This window comes from Alligator sinensis, unplaced genomic scaffold, assembly GCF_000455745.1.
Source record: "Alligator sinensis unplaced genomic scaffold, ASM45574v1 scaffold61_1, whole genome shotgun sequence".
Lineage (NCBI taxonomy): Eukaryota > Metazoa > Chordata > Crocodylia > Alligatoridae > Alligator > Alligator sinensis.
Window position 1 is genome coordinate 1,369,933 of NW_005841986.1, and position 13,747 is coordinate 1,383,679.

At 52.0% G+C, this 13,747-nt stretch overlaps 1 protein-coding gene across 1 annotated transcript; it reads right to left on the minus strand.

Moving 5' to 3' along the window:
- Nucleotides 1-2,689: 2,689 nt before the first annotated feature.
- CALHM1 (calcium homeostasis modulator 1) lies at nt 2,690-7,495 on the minus strand. The gene is made up of 2 exons (XM_006021317.2): nt 6,947-7,495; nt 2,690-3,200 (listed from the first exon to the last, which is right to left on the minus strand). Exons 1-2 carry the CDS (start codon nt 7,493-7,495, stop codon nt 2,733-2,735), a joined length of 1,017 nt encoding a protein of 338 aa, XP_006021379.1. The 3' UTR covers nt 2,690-2,732.
- Between the last annotated feature and the right edge of the window lie 6,252 nt (nt 7,496-13,747).

A 13,747-nucleotide genomic window follows, 5' to 3' on the forward strand; every position in this document is an offset into this window, starting at 1 on the left:
AGGGGGATCCTTGGGTTGCTTCAGCAGGTGTGCAATGGGAAGAGCGAAGTTGTGGGTTAGGTGGAGAGGACTTTTGTCAGCTTGCTCCTCTGTGAAGCTGAAGGCTCCCCTCCAGTTCAGAGGCTCTGGGAGAGAGGAGACATCCTTGAGGGTGAGGTTGGAGCTGGCTGGGCTGTGTGCGCTTGCACCCAGGAGAGCGGTTATGGAGCAAGGACCCAGGTAAACGGGGTGTCTGCTCACCTTTCCCCGGGACAGCATGCTCCTTTGCTAAAGGGATGCTTAGGGAGAGAAGGCACTGGGATCTGGGAGCCCAGGACTGGTAGGGACCTTCTGGTCCAGCCCCTTGCTATCAGGGAGCAACTGGGTCAGACCCTTGAATTGAAATCATTGCACCTAGTGACCCATATACTCCATTTCCCCCGTGCGACACCCTGGGGTGGAAGGGTAGGGTCCTGCCTGTTGAACCTGGGCTCCTTGCCTGTGGGAAAAGTTGCTGTGATGGCCACAAATGTGATGCCAGGTCAGGCTGGGGGCCAGATTTAAAAGGAAGGAGTTTCCCTTTGCCAGCACTGGCTGGGTCTTCAGTATGCTAAAGGATCTGCTGGGAGGGGGGAGCATTGCTAATCCTGGAGGCTAATAACCACTGTGATGAAAGTCAGCACGATCCAGTCTGGTGGATCACAGCTGCCCTTGGCTGAAAATAATAAGTATGGAAACAGCCTTTCTCTTGTAATTGCCTTGGCTTTGCTGGTGGAGCTTTGCAGCAATTTGTTTCTGGGCAGGTGCCTTGATTAATTCTGAGCGCAAAATCAGTGTTAAAACTGTGACACCTGGCACTCTTCTCCCTGTAGTCAGACCCACTAATCCTGCACTTACCTATCTGTTCATGGATAGTCTCCGGCACCTATCACTGCCACTGCGTGTCCCTCCCTAAAGCCAGACACAAATACCTCTGTGTCTTCTACAATCGCTTCGGGTCTTGCTGGACTGTATTTTGTTGCTATAAAAAGGTGGGTAGAAAAGATTTCCAGGGGATGCTTAATCGCAAAGAGATGCGACTGAGAAAAAAATAATTTGGAAAAAGTGATGAGGGTGCGAACGTTGGTGAGTGATGTGATGACTTTTATGTAGGAATTGTAGTGCCTGGGGTTGGGTGGTGCTCCTGTTATATCCCTTAATGTGCCTTTGCTGCAGAAGTCTGGGTTTTCTGTATGGAGTGGGTGAATATGGAGCCATCTCTGACCCTATGGTTTTCTCATATCTTGCATGTGGTATGAACTCTCAGCCTGCACCTTTTGAGGGCATTAGCAGTGGTGTAAAACTGCTCCTTGAACTCCTTTCAGCCTGGATGGAAAAGTAACCCCGCAATGCTGTCGCGCTCCGGCTTTTCTATGCTAGCGAACTGCTGCAGGCAGGGTAGAGACGCACCATTTAGACTAGCTGAATCAGAGATGCGCAAGTCACAGCTCGCTTCATCAGATGCAAACCGTTTTCTTTGCATCTCCAGCTCGGTGCGGGGAGAAAAAAAGCCCAGGATGTAATCTGTGAGCCTATATACCTTTTATTCTTCTTCTTTTTTTTTATTCAAGTGGCTTTCAACAAATGCCCTTATGCTACAAGATCAGTTTGTGAGGCTCTTCGTGATGGGAAGGAAGCGGAGTCAAATCTCCAAGTAACAAACTCTTGGCCCATTGGGACTTCTGGGTTGTGTCTCTGCCGCGTCCCAGAGCTGCTGGACGCTTTGGCCCGGCCCGGCTAGGACTTGGTTCTTCTGCTGCAACTTGCCTGACTTAAAAGAGAATCTCCCCAAGCCCGTAGTCGTATAGGACCAGTGACACACAGACGAGCCATTTCTGTTGCATCTGGTATGTGTTAATTAATTCACTGCAACACCCACAGATGCTTTGCTCAGACTTATTTGAAAGCTTCCTGTGGCCTCTGGGCCCTGGGACTCGTCTTGCAGGGATTTGAGCTTCGATCCTGGGATTGTAGCTCGGCTAGTAAGTGGTGAGGTTAGGTCACTAGACTGGATGCTTTCTCATAGCTCATGCTTTAAAACCAGAGAGGCACGTGCAGAGAGGCACGTGCCCTCAGTGGGTTATTGATAATACTGCCTAAGTGCCGAGAGTTTGGTCACACTTGGTGCTTTATGTTCCTGCTGCTTTTTAGATGGAGAAGAGCATGCGGTGAAAGGGAAGGAAGCGCTGCGGGAGTCTCGTAGTTTTGCCCTTAGCAACGGACACAAAACAGCCCCCCTCTTGCTACCGCCACATCCTGGCCCGTAGTGCACGGGCTTCCCCGAGACCTACGTCAGAGGTGCCATCTGCACAACAAAGTTGTTTTGGGGGGACAGGGGAGGGCTGTTGAATCCAGGGGGAGGTTACCAGCTGCACATGGAGATGCAGGGAGCAGCTGTAGCCTGTGTAGCTAGGAGGCAAAGCCATCTGGATTTGGGACTGCAGCATACAGGGCGTGCCAAGGGATAATGGCATGGCCACGTGGCTTTGCACCCACAAACCTGGCTGCTGTGGAAGGGGGACGCCTGGTGCTCGTCTTCCCTGCGCTCTCCTTTCTCCTATCTCCATCGCCCCTCACTCCCAATCGGGGTCGGGGTCTCTGTCTCTGCTCGGCTAGCGAAGCACACCGAGGCAGGGCTGGGTAGAGGGCTCTGGACTGATTGCGGGTCTTTGGCTCCCTTGGAAGAGAAACCTTGGGCTACTCCTAGCCCACCCTCATACTCTGCTGTAGTAGGCGATGATCTCCCTCTTGGGCAGGCTGACGGGACCGAGCGGCTGGCTCTCGCCAGCCCAGCCGTTCCTGTTCTGGAAGAGCTCCTGGTGGAGGCACAGAGGGGGCTTGCATTTGTGCCAGCTCTTCAGGAGCTTGTTCATGGTCCCCTGGTCCGTGATGCCCAGCAGCTTCTCCTTCTCCTCCCCTGCCTCGGAGGGGGTTTTCTCAGGCAGGTGGGGGTGCCCCATGCCCATGTCCTTGTTCATGGCCTCGAAGAACTGCTGGATGCAGACCTTGGCGAAGCTCTTGGCGTGCTCCGTGCAGGTCTCGTCGAACAGCTTGCGCTCGATGTCGATGTAGTGGGACCAGTACTTGCTCTTCAGGAAGGCGGCCTGAGTGAAGCAGGGCCGCAGGGACCGCACGAGGAACGCCAGCATGGTCATCAGCAGCACGAAGCACCAGCCCAGAGCCTGCAGGGGTGAGGAGAGGGAAACCAAGCTGGTCACAGGGCGGAAGACCGAGAGCAGGGCCTTGCAAAAACCCAGGACTGAAGCACAAATCCCTGCCAGACAAGTCCCTCTCTAATAATAAGATGGGCACCTTTAAATATAGGACAAGGGTCTACCATAACCACAATTCTCCTTTGCCTGTCGAGAAACAAACTGGAGAGCATTTAAGTGTCAGACTAATGATACAGGCTGGGACGGTATTGCCTTTTAAGAGGTGATGGGTGGGGAGAGGCGGGTAGGGCATGGCTTTGATTATAGCGGGGGAGAAGGCTGTTGGCAGGTTTCACCGGGCATGAATTGAGCAAAGCCCCTGTAGATAACATCTCCGTCATCGGGGACTGAATCGGCACCGTTTCGAGCCGGAGGTGACTGGAGTGAGAGGAAATGTCCCCTTATAGCCACGGTGTGTATGGCGGGAAGAGAAAAGAGAGGATATGGGCGAGTCCGAATGGCCGCTGCACCTCCGCACCTGCAAATAACTCGGGTTTGGGGAGGTGGGGGAGTCCGTATCTCCTTCCCAGAGCCTCAGCACTACGGACATTAAAGAGGCAGCTGCTGCCTGCGTAGAGATGAAACCCACTGCCCACGATTCCCAGCCAAGTGCCCTGGCAGATTTAGGTGTGCGAATGTGGTTCACGCAACAAACCCGGAGATTGCAAATAGGCATCCAGAGTGATTAAAGCCCTTCTGATCTGTTACGGTCTTTCTGAGTTTTCTGCAACAAAAGAATTGCTTCGTTATTTTTTCTGTGGTCAAACAAACGGCAAAAGCTAAGAGCCGGCCTTTTCTGAGGGTGCCTTGAGTCTGCCAAGGTTGAGAACCGCTGTACTGCAACCTCGAGGGGTCTCGTTGGGCCCGAGGGCAGGGAGGCAGCTCTCTGGGGCCCTTGTGCTTTCTTCGCTAGAAAGACTTCTTTTCTAGAAAGAAAAGACTAGGTCGACTGCTGCCCTGTTATCCCAGTGTATCACAGCAAGTTAGACCTCTCGATCTGGTAGGAAGTACCATAGAGACCCTGTGGATAGCTTCATCCCGAGCTGGGGAGCTCTGCTATTTTCTGGCCCGGGATTGAGCATAGATAGCTTTCATACCAGTAATGCGTTATGGGGTGGAGCAGTGGAGAGTCTGGGCGGGGGGTGTACTCTCAGACTCGTCCGTCCGTGGGGTGCTTAGGGGTTTGGTGTTGGCCTGGGGCTCTCGGGATGCCCCGGTTTGCTGGCAGGGTCTCTTTGTGCATGTCACCACTTCATCCTCTTCCTCTGCTCCCCTGAGCTAGCAGAGGGGGGCAGGTGCTGTTTGAATCGCCGGAAGCTGATGCTTAGCCGTGGTAGACTGCCGTTTTTAATGAAGTTTATTAGCAACCGGAATTTATACCAGGAGTAGAGCCAGGCTCTACCGTAGCAAAGCTGGCAGGTGTCTCCCTCATGCTATTGCATACGTGTACTGCTGACTGGAGTCAGAAATACTCCGTGTGTGTGTGTGTGTGTCATGGGCTCTGCACGGCTAGTCACTAATGGAGATTCCCCTTCAGCTCCAATGGCAAGGACCTGGGCTTCTGGGAGTACGAGCTCTGTCTCCAGCCATTGCCATGGCCTTTCAGGTGGCTGCACTTGCATGGCAGCAGTGACTGCTATATTCCAGGTGGGTGTTGGTACGCTGGTGCACAAGGCAATCCCCCGCCTGGCTCGGAGCACTGCTAACCTAGCGAGCGAGCGAGCGCAGAGGGACTGGAAGGGATAAGTCGCAGCTCGTAAACCAGCAGAGCAGCCAGAACTGAAATGCCAGCGCTGAAGACAAACTGTCCTGTTTGGACTGTCGGGTGGCTCTTGCCTCCGAGCTGCAGGGAATTTGCATCCTTCATAAACTGCCAGGAACAAACAAGCGGAGGGCAGGCCTACTGACGTGGGCACCTTTGCTTGGCGTCACTTATCGTTTGGCTGCATTTACATTGCAAATGAGAAGGGCGCACAAACGAGACAAATCGTGCAAACACAACTACACGTGCTTGTGCTTTTGACGTGGGTTGGCCTTAGTTGATCTCCCACCGGCACAAGCTCTCTGGACCTCCCCGGCTTTTGTTTTGTATTGCAATTATCATAAGTGATACCAGACCAAACGGAGTATCTAGCCTGGTGTCCTGTCTCCGAGCACTGCCTCTATCGGTGCTTGACTCGCCAAACAGTGCAATCCCATTTCATGGGAAGCCCTGACGAACAAGGCCTTGTAGTCCTTCTATTGGCTTTGGTTGCTGCCAATGCTGCCCTCCATCCTACCATGGTCTAACTTTCCTTGCGAAGTTGTTGGACTTGGTCACATCCAGCATGAGTGAGCAATGGCAAACAGGCTTTCTGCAGAGCGGTTGAATCTGGGAACAGCATCAAGGCCTATGTGGCCTGTACTCCGCCAGCCCCAGGCCAAGCAAGCTTGGCTTTTTTGGGATGGATATGCGTCCTTAATGCAGTCCGACCCAGATGCCCTTGTGTGACAGCCCCATACTGTGTCTGTAAGTCTGCTTGGTGCTGACCCTGCTCCTTGGTGGGAATGCTTTCCAGAGCTCTGAGCAGGACCGAAGATCTAGGCTCCATCCCCATCTCTACCCAGGACGGTGCCTCGTGATCTTGTCCTATCTCTGCCTCCATGTCTCTACTAAAAATTGAGATAATAATACTTCTCTGCCTTGGATATAGGAGGGTGGGATTAAGACTTTTAGGGAACTAGTATGTCTCCCCCTTATCGTGCCAGGCTGCTCCAGGATTAGACGTGCTGCGTTTGGGAAGCCGTGCGTATGGCATGTAGTCATTACAATTAAATGGACATCTGCTTTTCAGATTCATAAAAACAAAACCTAGCCGCCTTGAGCATCTTGACAGTGCATCCCAGTGCATCACTGGAAGTTATTTCTACACCTGAGTTCATGTTCACCTGAGCTAATTTTGTTTGCTAGAGTTAAAAGCAGTCCTGTAGGGCTGTGAAATAAGAGCTATGTGGCCGGGGGCAGCTAACAGATGGCAAAATTGCAGAAGCAAGAACGATTTGACTAGTGCAACATCAAGACCATTAAAAAGAAGACCTGGTTGTTAACACCTGTGGATTGAAGAGTTTAGGAGGGATTGGGGAGATCGCTGCCAGCCACTTGGTTTAAACTTTGGGTGGACCAGGAGTCAGTGTGTCGGGGGGTGACTATCCACAGGGACCCCCCCAGATCTCCTGCTCAGACTACTCCAGTATAATCTATTGAACATTGCCTGGACTCTGTGAGAGAAAAAAGCTGCCCAAATACATGACAGGTGCAGGGCCGCATTTCAGGGCTGGGCAGGCAGCTGTAGCTCTCGGTGATGTCAGTGGGAATTTCCCCCGTGTGCCAGGGCTGAACTTAGCCCAGGGCTTGTAGGGGTCATTTACCCACTGCCAAAATGCAGCTGCTTTAGAACAGAACATGCAGGTTGCTTAATATGTGAGTTTAGGGGAGGAAGCAGCTGAACCTCGCAAACTTAGGGAAGCATTATCATACTGGGACATGGCCAAGACACTGAGGCTGTCACGTTCATTATCAAGCAACCACCCCAGCTTTGCAAAGACAACACTGGCTTGGAGCTAGGTTGAGTGTAGACTAAGGGAAGAGTACCTGTTTTGATCTCCCACCCAACCCTGCTTAGCTTGAGAGACACGCTGGCATCACTCGGCAGCTAGCGCTGGCCCCTCTCTCTCACCTGCGAGATGCAGCGCAAGTATCTGATGGCCACCTCGCTGGGGATGAGCTGCTGCCCATCGTAGATCTCTTTGCAGGGGATCCGGGCCAGTATCCTCTTCATCTCCTTCTCGGACAGGCCCGTGTAGCTCAGGTTCCCCAGCTTCTCCACCGGCACCGAGGTGCTGAATGCACACAGGATGCACTTCCCGTCCAGCAGCGTCACGGAGATCCAGACCGCGGGCGCGATCATGGCCCGCTGAGCCATGGAGCAGAACATGTAACGCAACACGGCCGGGTCCTTCTGCCTCATGCCCGTCGGCCTCTTCCACTCCTCCGCCAGCATGGACACGTTGTTGTTCATCACGAACCCCAGCAGGAAGAGGACGAGCGGGGGCACGAACAGGATGCCCAGGCCATAGGCCAGGTTGTAGTGCGGCAGGCAGGGGCAGTTGAAGTCAAAGGCCGCGTACATCTGGGCGCTGGCAAGGGCCATGATCCCACAGATGCCGTTCATGAACGACTCCTGGTTGGACTGGAGGAACTGGAAGATCATCCGGAACTTGTCCATCTTCCCCGCCGGCTTTCGCCCTGCTCCTCAACCCGGCGTCTCGTCTCGCTTCACTTTCCTCCTCCAAAGACCGAGCGCATCTCTGCAATGGTCTCTGACTACTGCTCATTGCATTATTCAGTCCCTGGGAAAGGATCCTGCTTGCCGAGTCCCTGCCCTGGTATTAAAGCCATTTTCTTTAGCTGAAGGCTGGCAAAAGTCCCAGCTGGGCTTCCCCACCTTTGCCGAGACCTACGAACACTGCGTTCTCAGAAGCTCCAGGGCTCGGAAAGCGTCCTTCTCTGTTCTTCGTTGTACCCGCATCCCTCCAGCTCTTCGGTCACCTATGCTTTGGCTTGCCTGGGGGCGCTGGCGTTGTAGCTTTGTGCTCCGTGTCTGTTCTTGCCAGTAAAGGGAGTTGCCTCAACTCCGTCAACCAGCTTGCAAATGTGCTGGGGCTGCTGAGTGCTCCTCCCACACCTCTGCACGAAGAGGGCCGAGAGCACGCGCCCCACCTCCCGGAGAAAGGATGGCAGGTGTGCAGACGCTCCTTGCTCTCGCAGGGTTTTGAGGCCCCGGGGTACAACTGCAGTGATTCATGAGCTCACCAGCCTCCTTTCCCTGCGGTGCGTTTGCTTTTTTTGGGGAAGTGGTGTTGACTCCTCGCTGTCGTATTCTAGGTGGGGAAGGGAGGTTAAGGGGAGCCTAGAGCGAGGAGGAGTAAATTCCCCCGTGCTCCCACGTGATATCACCAGACAGCAGTGATCTCCTCTGTTACCCCTGCCTCGGTCTCGCAGACACACGCATCTACAACCAGACGGCACTGGTAGCATTTAGGACTCTCGCAGGGCTGTGCGCTCAGGGATCACCAAGCCCTTTGCAAAGGCTAACCCTTGTAGTCTCACACCATCCATGGGCAAATGTCATTCTCTCTGGCCTTAAGGAAATGAAGTTTGGAGCCAGGTGGCCTGGCTTCAGCCTCTAGACGCGCAGGGCCAAATCTGTTCATCGCTCAGTAGAGTAGCACGCAGGATGAACTCTCTGGCTCCGGAAAGCCTTGAGGAAGAGAAATGTTAAAAAGCCAGCCCTTCTAACTGGGCTTTCTGAGTGTTGTAGATATTGGGACCTCCCCAAGGAAACATTAAGGTCCCCTGGCTGGGTAATGGTAGGATGGCCATGGCTGGCCGCGGCCTGTCTTTCTTACTGCGTGAATCAAAATGAAGTTGGATATTCTCACTTTCTTCTCCGGTGTGAGAGAAACCTCTTGGCTTACCAGGGAGACGGGGATACACCTGGATGGGATAGACCTTGTTTGACAGATGGGGAAATGGCTTGAAGTTGCTGCAAAGTAGGTTTGCATTGGATATCAGGAAAAAGGTCTTTGTAGTTAAAACAGTGAGGCAGCGGGCTAGATGCCTAGGGAGAGGCATGGATTCGCCATCACCGGAGGTGTCCGAGAAGAGGTTCAGCCACTGGTCGGGGATGACCTGGGTGTAGCGATGCCTGTGTTGTACTGTGGGGATTTGCTGGTTGCCCCCTTCTCTCATCTTTCTGCTACATGCATCAAGGTATTTTTAAGCCTTCCTCAGAGGCCTCGAGTGTTGGCTGCAGCCAAGGCTGGGGACTTGGACTGGGATGTGCCAGTGCTCCTGCAGGGACTCGAAGCTAGAGGGTTTTGCGTCTCCACTCGGGGTCAGACCGATGGCCATATTTGGGGTCAGGAAGGGATTTTACCCTGTTGTCAGATTGGTACAGATTGGGGAGGGTTGGGGTGGGGGGGTAGTCCTCTACCTGGGATCTCTCGAGTACAACATGGACTCCCAAGGGAGGTGGTGCTCTCTCCTACCTTGGGGGTCTTCAAGAGGAAGCTGGACAGATATTTGGCTGGGGTGTTATGACCCCGGCACTCGTTCCTGCCCAGGGCGGGGGGTCGGAGCTGATGATCTGTTTAGGTCCCTTCCGACCGTAAGCACTATAAAAGGATGAAACAACTGTTTATAGAAGTAGGAGGCTGGCTGCTGCGGTTCCCCTGCTTTCCCTGTGCCAGGATCGGGTGTGGGGTCGTGTGTTGTGTTGGGGTTGACACTAGCTTTACGACGAGTTTAGATTCTGGATGTGTATGAGATGGTTTGGACAGGGCTGATCCTGCCTCAGGCAGGGGGTTGGATTAGATGTGACCTCCAAAGGTCCCTTCAAGCCCGACTTCTCCATGACTTTCTGAGTCTCCGAAATGAAGGCATTTAAAGGAGGGAGGTATAGTCCAATGGTTAGGGCAGTAGCTCAGGATTTGGGATGCCTGACTTCAATTTCCAGCTCTCCCTGAGTATAGAGAGAGACCCTGAGTGTATCCCTCTGGCCCTGAGTCTCTTCCTAAACAACTTGTTGAATAACAGCAATGCTGTTGAGGCCCTGTGCCCTATAGTAAAGCTTGTGAGGTCCTTGGATGCTATGGGAAGGGGTGTGGGTAATATAAAGGCAGCAGTTGGCACACACAAAGTAAGTGATTATTGTCCACGGTCTTGGAGTAGGTCGCTGGAGGAAGGAGGAACAGAATTCAGGAGTCTGGCTCCTTAGCCAGAGGGATGGCTCTTACTGCTCTGCCTCCCAGACATCCCGATGGTCATGCCATCCCATGTCTGATGAATGCTGAAAAGCACTCTCATGTCAGCCAGGCAGCCTTATCTGTTTGCAGCTCAGCACTTGACTGCATGCTCTCAGCAAACCAGGACAGATTTGGCTGCATGGATAAAGAGGAGGCTTGTGATGGAGAAACTCTATGTTGCAAGGTTAGTGAAGAGCTAACTGGTTCCTTCGTTCACCTGGTGTTTGAATTTGGGGACGTCAAGGGCAGGTCACATCAAAGCCCCAGTGAGTCAACCCAGTAAAAAGCCTCCCGTTGTTTGCAGTGGGGTTTTTGATCTCCAGAAAAGTATTGTCTTGCATTAACCACAGTGTACAGGCCTGATCCTGCAACTCTCACTGAAGTCAACGGCAACTTGGCATAGAAAGCTATAGGAACCACGGTCTCGATCTCTCTCCTCTCATTGCTTTCATAGCGTTCAAGCTGTTGCTTATGAAACCTTATGCCTCTCTGAATTAGTTAGTCTCTTAAAGTGCCAGCTTGCCCTGCCTTCTGTCTCAGGGCTTTCTTAGCTGTTGGTTTTTGTTCAGTGAGTCTACTTGCTGCGGGCTAACTTAGTGCACCTTGGGACATAATGCGAGATTAGGACGTTCCTTTCAGGACCTGGCATGCTAATGCTTTGTTTGGTGTTTGCACGCAGCAAATCCATGGATGCGACGCTTTAATTCCCAGCGAGCCAAACTAAGCTACGTCCGAGGAGTTTTACTTTAACGCACAAGAAAGTCTTTCAAAACATGGGGAAATCATACTCGTGCAAACAGATATGGAGTTGCAGCGCGTGAACGGGCAAAAAACGTGGTGTGTACATATGCCCTTGGGAGCTATTCTCTCCCGGGGCTGGGCAAACTCATGGCATGCCTTTTTTCTGGGAATTATCTGCACCCCAGGCATTGCTTTTTCATGAGTTTAACTCTCATTGACACAGTAATGCGGTGCATGCAGCTTTGTCTTTGCTTTCTGACTCATTCTATCTGAGGATCCCAGGACGCTTTATGCTCGAGCATTAATTAAGCATCAGTCCCCTCCAGGGACGTAGGCAACTTTGGTACCCCTCCTCTTACAGGTGAAGAAGGTGAGGCACAGAGAGGGGAAGTGACTTGCCTAAGTTGAATGGAGTCTGTGGCAAGTGAGAAGACGCCCCAAATCTCCTGCCGCACAAACCGCACGGCTGTCCTTTTTTTTTCCCTCCCTTCTGCACCCGTTTCTCGCAGCCCTTCTTGAGCGATTTGAAGCCTGGAGAACATGAAAATCAGTATGCAAAAGGGCCCTGCAGAGAAAGCTAGACCATCAGGCTGAGCCCCCATAGGAAAACAACTCATTTGACTAGTGCGTGCCGAACAGGATGGATCGGATTTCCCCAGCTCTGATTTCCAGCGCTGCATCAGGGAGAAGTACATTAAAATCGCCCACCCCTGCCCCAGCGGGAGGGAGATGCCATCGGGTCAGCAGAGCCCACGAATGCAGCTCGGGTTGGACATGAAAAATCACACGAGTTATTTACCAAAGGGGCCCAGAGAGACGTCTCATTAAGCTGGAAAATCTATAGTCGCGGGAGGACCGGCGCGTGGTTCAGCCCCGATGCTGAGCCCCGCTGGGAGCCAGGAGTGAACTGGCAGATTGATAAATAAACTGCTCCTTTTTTAATGTATTCAGAGACTGTGGGCTGATAAGATGCTGATGTGAGGGAACAAATGAGCTGAAGCGCTGCATTTCATGAGCACGGCCCGGAAAGGGGGAAATCTGTGTTTGTAATGCCAAAAAGCTGTTCTGCCATTTCATAGCCCCTTTGCCAAAGTATCTTGTTGCTCCACGTTCCTGAATCCCTGTTTGTGAGCCAGTGTCCTGCCTTCCCAGATGAGGATGGGGCAGCACACATAGCAGAGACGGGAGCGAACGTGGCTTGTTATAAGCAGAAAGGGTGTTTCTAATGGGGTTGTCGGGCCCTGATAAATCTCTGACTTGCCGTTTGACTGAAGCAGCTGGTGCTGCCCTTGGTTGCCAGCCAGCCTCCCCACCCCTTCTCTTGCCCCCCCAAATCCTGACCTGGAATATGTAACTATGGGATGAATTGTAGACAGCGAGGGCTGGAAGGGACCTCAGGAGTGCATCCTTGCAAAGACTACCATGTGCATGCTCCAGTTGGGTTTTTTTTCTAGCACATCCTCAAAAGCTGACCTTCCTGAGCACAGATCCGTGCTGCTAGTGAGGCAGGACCTACGCTCACCTGCTTGCAACAAGTGGGGCCTGACGAGAACAAATGGGGGAACAACTGCTTTAATCGGTGGCGCTGGACAGAAACGTAAGCTACACTGGCATTAAAGTTGGAAGTCTGATTTTAATGGTTTAACTCCTCCTCTCCCCCAGCAAAATACTAGCATTGTCATGTTATAAATCTAGGAAAAACAGACTCAAGATAAAGTGAAAAAAGAACTGGGATTATGTGGACACGAGTATAGAAATGCATAAGGGAGGCACCTGACTTTAACTCTGCCCACGCGGTGGCATTCACCCCTCCTCCCACACCTTGAAGACTGAACATGGGGTGTTTTGAAATCTGAATTCAAATTTTGGGGCAACCAGTTGGTGCCCACTTGAACTGGGTTCCTGCTGCAATAGATAAATCCCCCGAGCTGGCATCAGGAAGCTGGACCTAAATTCTGTGGCATAAAGCTATTGTTTGTTTTTTTTTTTTAAGTGCCATCAGCTTATATTTAAAGCACAGCAATGGAGGCTTTCTTGAGTTCATTTGAAAATCCCACACAGCAGTGGTTTTTAACCTTTAGGGGTCTGCAAATTAAAAAAAAAAAAATGTTTTTTTAATGGAGATGCAGACCCCTTTGAATTGTAAGTGTGGGTATTCACATGCTTTTGATTGATCATAGTCCTCTATCACGGACCCCTTAGACATTGTCCCCCACGGTTCTGCAAACCACAGGTTGAAAACCATTGCCATGCGGTATGATGATTTCTCTGATGGTTTGGTAGGAAGCTCGGTTCGGTAACTTCTAATTTTCAACAGGCAACTCTGTTTTGTTCTGGAAATACAAGGCAATCGAAGAGAGTGGTAGGTGAGATGGGGGCAGGTAGGGTTTTTGGCATATGGGACAATGCAGGAGCTTTGGTTTTTAGGGTAACCGTGTTGAAACCATTTCAGCAGCAAGATCATTTCGGGACAGCAGCATTAACTGCCTAGATTTCAATTAGCACAGTCCCTGGCAAGGGGTGGGAGAAGCTCGCATCTCTCCTGGCTGTAATTTCAAGCTGATAAGACTCGGGCACATGCTACTGCATTGGTTAAATACTATTTCCACCTGATGGGTTATTTCACAACTCGGGGTGGGGGTGGTCTACAGTTTTTTCGGGTTTTTCTTTTTCGGTTAAGATAAATGACCAACATAGCCACGTGGGAATCATCAGCAGTCATGATCGTCCTTGGGACCTCTGTACATTAATGCAAGAGTGTCTACTGCCCTTCTCATTGTGTTGGCACTGTGCTGAAATATTGGCTTGGGGAGCTGAAATGTCGCCAGCTTAGGGAAAGCTGGAGCAGCTCCGTCCTACCTATCCACCCGGACTGCTCCTCGGGACCTGCTTCCCTTGTAAAGAAGACGTTTCGGCAGGACCGTGCCCCT

What these genes read in the sequence shown, in the direction of transcription:
- CALHM1 (XM_006021317.2), bottom strand. Translation starts at nt 7,495, where the DNA reads ATGGACAAGTTCCGGATGATCTTCCAGTTCCTCCAGTCCAACCAGGAG. An exon ending in ACTTGCGCTGCATCTCGCAG is followed by an intron (nt 3,201 to 6,946) that starts GTGAGAGAGAGG and finishes TCACCCCTGCAG; the next exon opens with GCTCTGGGCTGGTGCTTCGT.